At 33.9% G+C, this 14,268-nt stretch overlaps 1 protein-coding gene across 2 annotated transcripts in view; it reads left to right on the top strand.

The window, feature by feature from the left end:
• LOC108917163 (serine protease gd-like) overlaps nt 1-14,268 on the top strand; it is an 89,590-nt gene that overhangs the window by 74,558 nt on the left and 764 nt on the right. For both annotated transcript variants that reach the window (XM_018723642.2, XM_018723643.2), the window contains exon 8: nt 11,675-11,833. In XM_018723642.2, coding sequence (XP_018579158.1) covers nt 11,675-11,833 — 159 coding nt within the window. The remainder of the gene's footprint in view (nt 1-11,674; nt 11,834-14,268) is intronic.

Below are 14,268 nucleotides of genomic sequence, written 5' to 3'. Positions count from 1 at the left end.
GCAGGCTAATTATATTTGAAATCGCATTATATTCCAAACAGGCACACCTGCTAGAGCTGTCGACTGCGAGTCAGCCGATACATGTAGGGTGCGCGCTGTACTACTCCCCACCGCCGGAGATATACACTTCCCCTCTCGTGCTTAGTAATTGTCCAAAAGATGACATAAATTTATTTAATTTTAATAAGCAATAGCATAAAATCGATGTAAAATTTCCCTGGGAACACGATGGTGCAATTATTTTTTTGCTACTTGCCGTAGTTTACGAGATATTTGCGAAAAACCTTATTTTTTACGGTTTTTTGACCTTTTGACCCCTTTCCTGACCACCTAGGTCAAAAATTTTTGCGGATTCGGATTCCTGAGGGTCGAATACATATTTGCGCCCAGGTTTGATCGACAGAGGAAAAAATGGAGGTTCAGCCTTCATTTCAATGGACTACATAGCGGGGGTGCGCGGCATGGCGACGGCATGTGGAAGACGTGTTGTAGCAAGCCGTGGTGGCTGAAATATTTTATTTGCAGAATAATTTTTTGGCTTGTTTCATTTTCATTTTTATTGGCTACCTGATAAAATTCTTCGCAAATATTAGGAATTTGGTAATCCTATTTTTAATCTATCTGGTTTAGTGTTGTGTTACCGTAAAAAAATATTCTTGGATAATCCCCAGAAAACACGTTTTCAAAATTGTTATTGAGCAATAAGTGGCACATTAATGTTATTTATGTATAAATAATATTTTCCATTGCGATTTGAACGGTTTGAAATGTATCGCAAAACTTTGGGAAATATTTGACATGCTAAAAACGTGGAACAGGAATCCAGGAAAAAAGGACATTTAGTAGATGTCGCTATAGATCCTTTAGTAGTAAATGTGAATATGATGATGAAGATACAGATGATGACGAGGAATTGGCTGATGATGATAAAAGACACCGATGTATGCTTGTAAAATATACCTTTATAGCCCTTAATAATGTTGACTATGTATAGGTTACTTTGGAGTAATCTTTGTATTTTTTTAAATTCAGTACGTATTATACAATACAAAATATATAAATAACATACCTACCATGAAAGTTTTCTTGATTTTTTAAGATATATTATTTTTCGTAACAAAAACGATATTTTCAAAGTAACACATAATAAATATTGTAAGCCTGACAAAAGACCTCTTTCTGATCCCTACGTTTCATTTTCTGTTTCGAATTGTCACGTCTTCAAATTACATAAATAATTTCTTAGTAAATAAATATTTGAAAGTACGGTTAGATAATGCTGTTTTTGACAATGATAATTTTACAAAATGCCTTTTTTATTTACTTCAACAAACCATTACTCTTGAAGTACATTAGGTTTCTTTGAAGGTAAAAAAAAAACAGAAATCGTCCCGTCGCTGTCGGTTGTCGGAGCGAGCTCGGGAAATCACATCAAAACTGTCAGCCACGCCACTGCAGCGAACCTTTTACCTCGCACTCCTCGATCCGACCGTGAACGTAATTGATCATTCCGATCCTGTTTTTAAGGATATCATATTTATAGCTGCATTATTTTTACAATTTTTTTCAAATTGTTGTTTACAGTTATTTACTACCTGTGTCAGTTTTTTTCTTTTTTTAAAGTACGCAATATTTACGGAGATAGCACTCTCTTCTGTTTTGCTTAAAAATAAAAAAAAAGAAGAGCTTTTGAGACAAATGACCTTCACAGTACTAAAGACAATAGTTCGACTTATCGTTAGTAAAAATCTGGAATTTTTTTATAGATTAACAAAAAAATTACGACGAGTTAAAGTAAGAGGTGTCAATTTTGTAGGCAGAAAACCGTAATTTTTTCAACATTCTCATTAATAACTAAAAACTGGGAAAACGAAACTAACTGAAATTTTAGCACACAATAGAGTAATAGTGAGGCTATATATGGTCCAAATTTCATTTTATCGTCCCTACGTTTTCTTAATATCGATTTCCAAACTCAGGGGTCCATTTAGTTTTAGATAGTAGTTTTGCCTTCAGAACAAATAAATTGAATAACAACATCCGTGACTATTTTTATATTGTAAAAAAAAATGTGGAACCAGATCTACTTAGTAGATCTTTTGGTATTACCATTCTTATTATAAATATAACTAGCAACCCGCCCCGGCTTCGCACGGGCAAATATAAAATAGCCTATGTTACTCCGAGGAGATGTAGCTTTCGGTAAAATTGGTTGAGTAGTTTTTGAGTTAAATCGTAACAAACAAAAAATCAATCATCTTTCATCTAATGCGACCCTAATATTAATTTTAAAATAATTCACGATATATCTATATACCTAAAGACAACAAACGAACTCAAAACTAAAAATGCAAAACCTTTAAATTTAAAACAATATAGGTAACTACCAACAATGTGAAAACAAAACGAATTAAATTAAAGTACCTATGTTCAGGACTATCAATTTTAATTAATAAGTAAGTAGTTAGGTATCTAACTACCTAAAGAAAACAAACACGAAACAAAAATGCGACTATGAAGTTTTAAATGATTCACAATAAGAAAAAAACAAACAAATTATTAAAACTCAATGAAATAAAAGTATGTTTGCAAGTATCTATGTATGTTCCGACTACCTAAAGACAACAAATACAAAACAAAAATGTGACCTTAAAATATCGAACGCAATTATAACTTTCCAACAACACCCAGAAAGAAAACACAGTCGTCAGTCGTCACCTCCATTCGCTCCAAGTCAGTTTATTAAAGGATCACGCGCGCGTTATCGTTCGGCTTATTAGCTAAACAGTAGGCAAGACGGTGCGGGGGGAGGGTCGGCGATCGCATCAAGCGAAGCGAGGCGCTTGAATTTTATTCTCGCGTCCGTAATTTTTTTGCGATTACTCCTAAGATATTCATTTAAATTATATGGTGTAAAAGAGTAAAATAATGTGCATGAAATGCTTAAAGCCTCTAACTTATTTAAAATGATAAGGATTAATACCGTATTTGTGTAAATAGCTTTTACATTACCGCTTTATAATTGCCAATTTTTTAAAGTATTAAAATGGATATAGGTAGTATGTTATCTTTAACATATAGACATATGCCATCGCGGACTTTTCTGTAGGCATATATAAGATACACAATTCCACCATACATTGATACACTACATAAACTTTCGGACCCCCCCGGCTCGGACGCGAGGCGCGGGGTCACGGGGCGCCCGCGCGGCCCGGTCGAATCACAGCGACACGAAATTAATTTCGTTGCGCATTATTTTGATTTTGCTATATCTCCTAAGGTATTCATTTAATTTGCATGGTGTAAAGGGAAAAAATAATCTTCATGAAATGCTCAAGCCAACTAACGTATTTAAAATGATAAGGATTAATACCGTATTTGTGTAAATAGCTTTCCAATTACCGCTTTATAATTGTCCATTTTTTAAAGTATTAAAATGGATATAGAGATAAGAGATAAACATATGCCATCGCGGACTTTTCTGTAGACTTATATAAGATACACAATTCCACCATACATTATTTTGTTATATCTCAAAGGGTTTAGGCAGCATTTTCGTTGAAAGCTCCCAGACGGCTTATTTTTTCCCGACACCTCCAACAAATATCGTTAATGTATACAAAAACTTAACAAATTATATACTAAAACCTTCCTCGAGAACCACTCTATCCATTGGTGAAAACAGCATGAAAATAGGTGCAGTAGTTTTTGAGTTTATCGCGAACAGACAGAAAGACAGACAGACGCGGCGGAGGACTTTGTTTTATAATATGTAGTGATTTAATATATAACGTTCTACCTGTTACTTTGTTTACATTGTATGCTACGTAATAGCTTGGGATAAATATCATCAAAGTAGGTGTAGCATACACAAGGTACCTTCCAAAGCAAACAGAACTTTTTGTAAATAAGAACAAAAAAGAGTTTTTTTTTGGCAAAACCGATTTATTTTATTCAAAATAGCCCCCTTCCGACTCAATACAGCGATATACACGGTCTAAAAGCATGTGGGATGGGTGTTTTAGATCGACTGTCGTGACGTCCTTCAGGATGTCGGTACAGGCCTTTTGGATAGCTTCTATGCCCACAAAACACTTTCCTTCATCAGCAAATGCATATTTTCGAAAAGATAAAAGTCGCACGGTGCCAAATCAGGCGAGTACGGGGAGTGGTTGACAGTTCAAATTGCGATTTTTAGTCAAAAGTGTCGATCGATAAGATGGTGCATTATCGTGCGACAAACATCAACTTCCTTCTGCGCGATATTCTGGCAGAATATGACGAATACAGTGCACCAAACGCTTCAAAACGCCGAGAAAGAATTGTGCATTAACGCGTCTGGCACAGAGGAATGAACTCTTTGTGGACAATGCCCTTGGAATCATAAAAACAAATCAACATTGTCTTCACTTTTTTGACTTCTTCAAACAAGATTTTTTGGATTTTGGCTTTTCTGTCGCTATCCACTCGGCTCTTTGGCGCTTGGTTTCTGGATCTCAATGAAATAACCACGTTTCATCACTAATCACAATATTGTATAAAGGAAATTTTTGTCGTTTTTGGCCTCCTTGATTATGTCCTTCGAATGTTGCATTCTGAGCAATTTTTGGTCATTAGACAATTCGTGCGGAACAAACCGTGCACATACCTTTAGCATAAACATTCGGCCAAAATGCGGTAAATTGACATTTTTGAAATGCTCAATTCCATTTCCACGAATTTTTGGCTGATCTTTGATGAATTCACGTACAGTTTTGATGGAATCTGGGGTGATCACGGATTTCGGTTGGCCAACATGTTGCTCATCATTTTTATGTCCTCACGGCCGTTTTTAAACCACGTATACCACTCATGAACTCTTCCAGGGGATAAGCAATCATCACCATAAACTTGGTTCATCAATCGAAACGTTTCGGTAAAAGTTTTACCAAGGTTAAAACACAATTTAATATTAGCTCTTTGCTCGATGCTCACTTTTGTACCGATGACGCAGACATACTGAAATTTTGACAGTATGTACAGGGTGGTTGATTTTCGATAGTTTTATAGGGTACAGCCAAAATGGTGATAGATACAAAAAAACTGATATCGATGTCCCGTCCTCTTTTTTTGAGTTTACTTCGCTGGTCCCAAAAGGTCTTGGCTAACTTGACTAGTTTTAGATATACAGGGTTTTTTTGGAAAATGGCCCATTTACATTAACCTCTCTATCTCCGTTGTCATTCAATTTAGAAGAAAAAAGTGTGCACATTATTTGTTCTATTTTTTATTAGGAAGCCAGTGGCGTACTCAGTTTTTCCGATATTACATAAACATAGGTTTTTTTAAATAGAACACCCTGTATTTGGCCATCTCGTTNCTATCCATTGGTGAAAACAGCATGAAAATAGGTGCAGTAGTTTTTGAGTTTATCGCGAACAGACAGAAAGACAGACAGACGCGGCGGAGGACTTTGTTTTATAATATGTAGTGATTTAATATATAACGTTCTACCTGTTACTTTGTTTACATTGTATGCTACGTAATAGCTTGGGATAAATATCATCAAAGTAGGTGTAGCATACACAAGGTACCTTCCAAAGCAAACAGAACTTTTTGTAAATAAGAACAAAAAAGAGTTTTTTTTTGGCAAAACCGATTTATTTTATTCAAAATAGCCCCCTTCCGACTCAATACAGCGATATACACGGTCTAAAAGCATGTGGGATGGGTGTTTTAGATCGACTGTCGTGACGTCCTTCAGGATGTCGGTACAGGCCTTTTGGATAGCTTCTATGCCCACAAAACACTTTCCTTCATCAGCAAATGCATATTTTCGAAAAGATAAAAGTCGCACGGTGCCAAATCAAGCGAGTACGGGGAGTGGTTGACAGTTCAAATTGCGATTTTTAGTCAAAAGTGTCGATCGGTAAGATGGTGCATTATCGTGCGACAAACATCAACTTCCTTCTGCGCGATATTCTGGCAGAATATGACGAATACAGTGCACCAAACGCTTCAAAACGCCAAGAAAGAATTGTGCATTAACGCGTCTGGCACAGAGGAATGAACTCTTTGTGGACAATGCCCTTGGAATCATAAAAACAAATCAACATTGTCTTCACTTTTTTGACTTCTTCAAACAAGATTTTTTGGATTTTGGCTTTTCTGTCGCTATCCACTCGGCTCTTTGGCGCTTGGTTTCTGGATCTCAATGAAATAACCACGTTTCATCACTAATCACAATATTGTATAATGGAAACTTTTGTCGTTTTTGGCCTCCTTGATTATGTCCTTCGAATGTTGCATTCTGAGCAATTTTTGGTCGTTAGACAATTCGTGCGGAACAAACCGTACACATACCTTTAGCCTAAACATTCGGCCTAAATGCGGTAAATTGACGTTTTTGAAATGCTCAATTCCATTTCCACGAATGTTTGGCTAATCTTTGATGAATTCACGCACGGTTTTGATGGAATCTGGGGTGATCACGGATTTCGGTTGGCCAACATGTTGCTCATCATTTTAATGTCCTCACGGCCGTTTTTAAACCGCGTATACCACTCATGAACTCTGTCAGGGGATAAGCAATCATCACCATAAACTTGATTCATCAATTGAAACGTTTCGGTAAAAGTTTTACCAAGGTTAAAACACAATTTAATATTAGCTCTTTGCTCGATGCTCATTTTTGTACCGATGACGCAAACATACTGAAATTTTGACAGTATGTACATCAGTCAAGAATCTACGTTTCCGACGATGTAATTGCCAATAGATAGTCTTACTAGAAATGCCTATTTTTGAAAAGTCCTGTTTATTTTGTAACACACCTTGTATGTTTACCAAACTACTTTTTTCATTTACTTCTTCGTTAGCAACAACTTCTACATTTATGGCTGAAATTAATAAAATATATTTTTTTATCTATATTTTTACTTAAGTTATTTACATACTTTGTTTTGTTTATTTTTGTTGTTGTTATTATGTTTCCTTAAAATGCTCGGAAATATTATTATTATTAAAAAAATTTAATTATAGGTATAAAAAACGCTCAAACAAAACTCAAGTCAGAATTTATAGTTTTATTTACTTTTTGAATAACCGTCAATTACGTTATTATGTTTCCTTAAAATGCTCGGAAATATTATTATTATTAAAAAAATTTAATTATAGGTATAAAAACGCTCAAACAAAACTCAAGTCAGAATTTATAGTTTTATTTGCTTTTTGAATCGCCTTCAATTACGTCATAAAATAAGGCGAAACCACATTCACATTTTTAAATCTAACATGATTTAACATTTGCGTATAAAGTGTTCATATTTATTTCGCCAAGATTATAAAAAATTATAAGAAAATTATACCCGTTCTTGCTTGCGACTTAACAGAATCATCGACCCTTCTGGGACTTAAATTGAAGACAATTTTTTTAATATAGATCCTTGTAATAATTTAAATGAAGTGTAAAAACTATGTTGCAAATTCAAACAGGATATTATTTAGTAAGTTGAGATAACCAGTAGTTATGCAATGTGTTCGTTTTATTGCGAAATATCTTTTGTCAATGTCATGTAGGATTTGTTGACAAACTACCTTATCACTTCAATGTCATGTGCGAAATATTCGGAGCTACAGTTTTTTATGGTCTATTTATGTTAATGTGAGAAAAATGCGTTGAAATGTTGCATTGTTTTCAATAAAATTATTATACTGTGATAAATTTAGATCAAATATTAAAAAAATGGCTTGTCTACGTTTAATAATAATTGATTTCTACAGGTCACTGATATAGAAAATAATAAAATGAAACGCTGTATGTATTTATAGAGGGTACTCGGTAAGTATTTACCAATCTCGCGGAGGTGTAGATTGGAGGTTAAAATAACATTACGATTTCCTACATTTTTTTCCTAAATTTATGTTTTGCGTTCTGATTGTAAAACCTTTAATATTTTGATACAATTGTGGAGCAGTGTATTACTGATAAATGTCCATGACTTGATATTAAAATGGGTATTTTACAAGATACTGGGAACGGACTAGCCCCAACATATTTTTCAAAAATGTAATAGATGTCATACTATGAAATATACAGGCTGTTTATTAAGTACTTGTACAAACTTTAAAGGGTGAATCTTTGACTAATTAACATTTACAATAATTGCTGGAAATGACTGCCACCTACTGCAACGAACTCTTTCGAGTATACCTGGTGTCTAATTAATACTGGCAAACGATTCAAATTCTTAGATCTTGTTAATTTCGAAGTGGAGTTTTGTAAACTAGTGACCTCAAGTGACCCCATAGAAAATAATCCAAATGATTCAAATCTGGTGATCTTGCACTTCCTATCCAACGGTTAGACCAGAATTTGACGCGCAACCAAACTAAAGTGTGTAAAGTGATAGTGTAACATAGCAATGACTCTTTTTCGCTTAATTTTTCAAAAAATCTTAATTATTCAACTAAAATTGAATGGAGAGTAGATATGTATGTTTAGTCAAAAATGACATACAGTACGACATAAAAAAGTTATAATTATGTTAATCTAGATGCGACACTGTACACTGTAAAAACATCGGTGTGAGTGAAAGCAACAAAGGTTCGAAGTGAATCCATTGTGTGAAATTATTGAGTACATTTTCACTCAATATTGGGCATTTTGATAATTTTACTCATTTGTGATTATATTTAAACTAAAACTGTACTTTCACTCAAATATAGGTACTCCTTAAATAAATTCTTCACTTAAACTCGTATTTGGTGCACTTGTACCTAAATTAGAGTAAATGTCCTCATTACTGAGTGAGTTTAAATGTAACGAGCGTTCAAATAAAAACGTGGTCGAAGTTGGCTCTGACACATTGGACGTAGGGAGTAGCTTATAGCGACCAACTTAACCTCATTTCTCAACGAGCTGTNCAATCTCGCGGAGGTGTAGATTGGAGGTTAAAATAACATTACGATTTCCTACATTTTTTTCCCTAAATTTATGTTTTGCGTTCTGATTGTAAAACCTTTAATATTTTGATACAATTGTGGAGCAGTGTATTACTGATAAATGTCCATGACTTGATATTAAAATGGGTATTTTACAAGATACTGGGAACGGACTAGCCCCAACATATTTTTCAAAAATGTAATAGATGTCATACTATGAAATATACAGGCTGTTTATTAAGTACTTGTACAAACTTTAAAGGGTGAATCTTTGACTAATTAACATTTACAATAATTGCTGGAAATGACTGCCACCTACTGCAACGAACTCTTTCGAGTATACCTGGTGTCTAATTAATACTGGCAAACGATTCAAATTCTTAGATCTTGTTCATTTCGAAGTGGAGTTTTGTAAACTAGTGACCTCAAGTGACCCCATAGAAAATAATCCAAATGATTCAAATCTGGTGATCTTGCACTTCCTATCCAACGGTTAGACCAGAATTTGACACGCAACCAAACTAAAGTGTGTAAAGTGATAGTGTAACATAGCAATGACTCATTTTCGCTTAATTTTTCAAAAAATCTTAATGATTCAACTAAAATTGAATGGAGAGTAGATATGTATGTTTAGTCAAAAATGACATACAGCACGACATAAAAAAGTTATAGTTATGTTAATCTAGGTACGACACTGTACACTGTAAAAACATCGGTGTGAGTGAAAGCAACAAAGGATCGATGTGAATCCATTGAGTGAAATTATTGAGTACATTTTCACTCAATATTGGGCATTTTGATCATTTTACTCATTTGTGATTATATTTAAACTAAAACTGTACTTTCACTCAAATATAGGTGCTCCTTAAATAAATTCTTCACTTAAACTCGTATTTGGCGCACTTGTACCTAAATCAGAGTAAATGTCCTCATTACTGAGTGAGTTTAAATGTATATTAATTTTGAGTATTTTGAATGGCGCCGTGAAGGTGGCACCGCTTCCATATTGATTCTGTAATCTCGACCACAGTTGATAGAGGCCGGTCAGGAGTTACAGAAAAGCGTGATCGCCAAGAGAACAGGCGTAAGTCGGCGGCGGTGGGTCTCAGCTGGCGGGTCTCACTTCTCAGCTGGCGGATCTCAGCCAAGACAGAAGGAAGCCCCGCGAAGTGAATCAATTTCAACACTGTATATCCTAATTAATCATTTATGAGTAATTTATTTTTGTACTCAATATTTAGTTAATTAAAAACCAAGTCTGAGTAAAAAATGACTCAATAATAGTTAAATTTAAATCATATTAGAGAAAAAGTCAACCCTAAATTAGTTTTATATACTCAGAATAGAATCAAAAGTCGCTCAATTGACAGTTAGCAGTAACTCGGATTTGCGTAAAACTCAGTCATTTCTGACGCTATAGTTTCACTCAGTTGTACTCATACTAATATAGTGAAAATTTCACTCAATCGGGGGTGGACATTATTGAGTAAAATTGAGTGAAATTTGAGTGAAAATTTTTTGCAGTCTATGTGGCGCCCTCTAACATTAAACAAAAAACTAAGCAAATATTTGAGTTTCTCATCTCAGTCTTCCGAATTTCTTCAAATTGCCATGTTATTCAACAAAAATTTAATCAAAATACCAAACAAAAACTTTTTTGGTCGCTCTGTATCTCAAGAACCAAGCCGTTGCGGATCCATGTTCGTAAGAACTTTTTATCTTAAAATGAATCAAAGATTCACCCTTTAAAGTTTGTACAAGTACTTAATAAACATCCTGTATACATTTTTTAAAAGTAATTTTTATTTAATTTGATAAAAAGAATGATACATCTGTTTTTCAAACGGCAGTAAAAACAATTAGTAAGGTCACCTACATAGGTCCCCCAACCTAAATTTATTAGATTTGTATTTGTTTTGTGAGATCCAAAAGATTTTATTAATTTTTCACTCGTCTATACTAAAAATATTTAGCTGAATATAACACAGACATGTAATCGGATTCGTAACTTTTTTCTGATTTTCTGTTACGTAAATTTTTATTTTTAATTTTTAATGTTTCTCTTTGGCTATGATCAACATTTTCAAAGGTTTTTGGACTTAGACTAAGTTAAATAAACTAAGTAATTTGTAAAAAAATCTAGTTGTTATTGCCCGTACAAAAACTGTTTATTTTATCGAAATAAATGAAAACCACCAAGAGAATATCTAAAAACATATAATTAGTTTGCTAGCTAGCATGACATCTGTCAACATTTTGAAAACCTGTATTGGATTCAATCCGTTTCTGGATACCTTGTAACAGTAAAAAACAGGTTTAACATCAAATCTTAGAACATTCTCTGTAATTATGATAATGCTAAAATTCTATCAAAATATGGAAGTAAATCTCTAAGAATACCTATGTACCTCCGTTAGCAACAACATTAGAAAAAAAACTTATAGGAAGTTCCATAGTTACTTTGATGTTCGTTACACATTTCCGAGAGACTAGCAGATATTTACCGGACGTCCTGTATGAAGAAGATTTAAAAAAATAATTGTAGGAAAGTTAAACATTTTTCTATATAAATTTTATGTTTCCAATTTTTAGAAATTCTTCATGTTTTCATCATATAAAAATCGCACTATTACATTGTTGCTATAACATAACACACCATTACAAAACAACATGCAAGGATAATAAAAAATATATTTATTTTCATCCACAGCTACAAGTGTTTGTATTCAAATAATTTTTTTGTTTCTAGGAAAAGAAGGGACTGTCGTGGGATGGGGTAAAGACGAAAATGGCAACCTAATGACTGCAGAACCAAAGCAAACAAGTTTACCCGTCGTAAGTCAAGAACAGTGCCTTAGAAGTTCGTATCAGTTTCAATATATCACGTCAAACAGAACGTTTTGCGCAGGTAGGTACAGACCCTAAATGACACTGCATTATTTTTAGAATACAACAGTGTTGTTCCAGAGCTTAAATAATTTGTAATAGAATCTATAGAAAATCGTAATAGATTGACAGAAAACTGTAATAGGATTTGTTCGTTGACTGAAATGTACCGTTTTCACATCTTTAAACTTTAGTTTACTCCGTGATTTAACCTATATCATTTTATTTTTTAACAAAAGTTTGTTTTTATTGAGTAAAATTTCGCTTTGTTATAATTATATTTTTTATTAGTGTTATTGTTTCTTCAAGGGAACCATATGTATTTTTGTTTTCTTTGGTTGAAATAAATTTATGAAGATTCTGTGGTTTTTCATCTCCAGAATTTCCTCACTGTCGAACTAAAAATTCAATAGGCTTTTTTTGCAAGAATTGCAAGTGAAGTCCATGTGACAATTAAGATTAAATAGAAATAGAAATAGTAACTACAAGTCAGATATTCACCAATATTCAATCGCGAAAAAAAGCCTAATAGTGTAATAGATTTAGACAACTTAGTAATAGGGTAATAGAATTTTCTCAAATGTAATAGATCTAGTACAATTATTGTAATAGCTGGAACAACACTGGAATACAATAGATATATTTGATTACAAAGCATATAATATTTACGCTGTATGCTATGTAAAATAGACACTAGGGAAAAATAAAGTGCTCATATTTTATTTTTTCACGGTGAAAATACTGATTTTATTGCAGCAGATACCACCTTGCTGCAATGGCTTCCAAATTTCAAAACTGACAATTACTGAGAATAAAAAAAAATAAATTATTAAAGAATATCTATGACTATTATTCTGGACAATTTATAGCTTGATTGATAAAAATATTATAATATTCTAAAATAGCACCAATGGTAGTAGAAAAATTATGCAGGGTGGCCAAATGGAAACGAAGAAGAGCCATTTTCAGGAACTGCGTCAAGATTGTAGAAAAACGCTCAGACCCGTCGATTTTAAATTAAAGGGGGACATTCTTTGCTGCTATTTTTGGCTCTATCACCCCAAAATATTTAAATGGCATTGGGGGTAGAGGAATATTTCTTTTGAAAGCTCTTACAATTCTCTTTACAACAGACTTTAAATTTTATAATTCCACCCAATACTTATTAAGAATTTTAATTTTAAACTTGAAACTTTTGTACAAACAATTAGAAACGGTAAAAATGTCACTCATTCGAGTTAAGTACGCCAATTGTATAAATTTAGTATTTCTTGCGTTACATTGGTTTTTGGCGATTTGTTATCACTTTCGTAAAAAAACACAATTGTAAAAAACAGAAATGAATGCTATACACACACAATGAACGTAAAATTAGTGGATTCCAAATTATTTTCTAGTATTATTTGGAAGCGTTGGTTGGTAGTTTATTTAATTGTGTTTTTGAAAATTAAACACTATGGTTTATTCCATTGCGGAAAGGGTAGATATCATTTCGCTTTACTTTATGAACAATAAATGTGCGAATAGAACAGCTCAGCTATTTAATGAACAACATCAAGATCGACATGTCAGGAGGAAGTATGTTCTAGAGTTAGTAAAAAAATTTCAAGAGACAGGGAACGTAGCCAATAAAAAACGAGAAATTGAAAAACCTATAGTTAATGAAGCTAGTGAAGTTGCAGTTTTGGGACAAGTTCATCTTGATCCTACATTAAGTACGAGGCAGCTGGCATCTGTGTCTGGGATCAATCGAACTAGCATACAAACCATTTTGAAGAAGAATAAATTCCATCCATACAAAATACATTTAGTCCAGGAACTTCATGAGGATGATTATGACCGCCGTTTGCAATTTTGCGAAATAATGAGTGAGTGAGCAGGGAACCATCCACAGTTTCTTTTTAACATCTGTTTTTCTGATGAGTGCAGTTTTTTCTTGAACGGGACGGTAAATCGTCACAATTGCCGCTATTGGTTCGATTCAAACCCAAGAGTTTTTCACGAGGTGCAACCGTAAAAATTAAATGTATGTGTTGGAAATTTCGGTGACCGGCTGGTGGGTCCTTTTTTTCTATCTGGTAATTTGACTGGCCAAATGTATTATTGCAATTACTGGAAGACGCTATTGACCCTGCCTTGACTGATATTATTGAAAATGTTCCAGAGTATGATGAAGATCATTAGATTTTTCAAAAGGACGGTGCTCCTCCGCATTATGCGTTAATTGTCCGTCAGTACCAACGTTTTCTACGGAATTGGATTGGAAGAAGAGGCAGCATTGAGTGGCCTCCACGATCACCGGATTTACCGCACATTGATTCTTTTTGTGGGGATACCTAAAAAGTAAAATCTATAAAATACAGCCAGCGTCGCTGGAAGATTTGCGTCAAAGAATCGTCGACGAATGCCGTCGAATCATTCCGGAACTGCTTCGGAATGTGCGCGAACGTCTCGAAC

Source organism: Anoplophora glabripennis, unplaced genomic scaffold (genome assembly GCF_000390285.2).
Source record: "Anoplophora glabripennis isolate ALB-LARVAE unplaced genomic scaffold, Agla_2.0 scaffold79, whole genome shotgun sequence".
Taxonomy (NCBI): domain Eukaryota; kingdom Metazoa; phylum Arthropoda; class Insecta; order Coleoptera; family Cerambycidae; genus Anoplophora; species Anoplophora glabripennis.
This window is presented reverse-complemented; position numbering and strand designations above follow the sequence as displayed.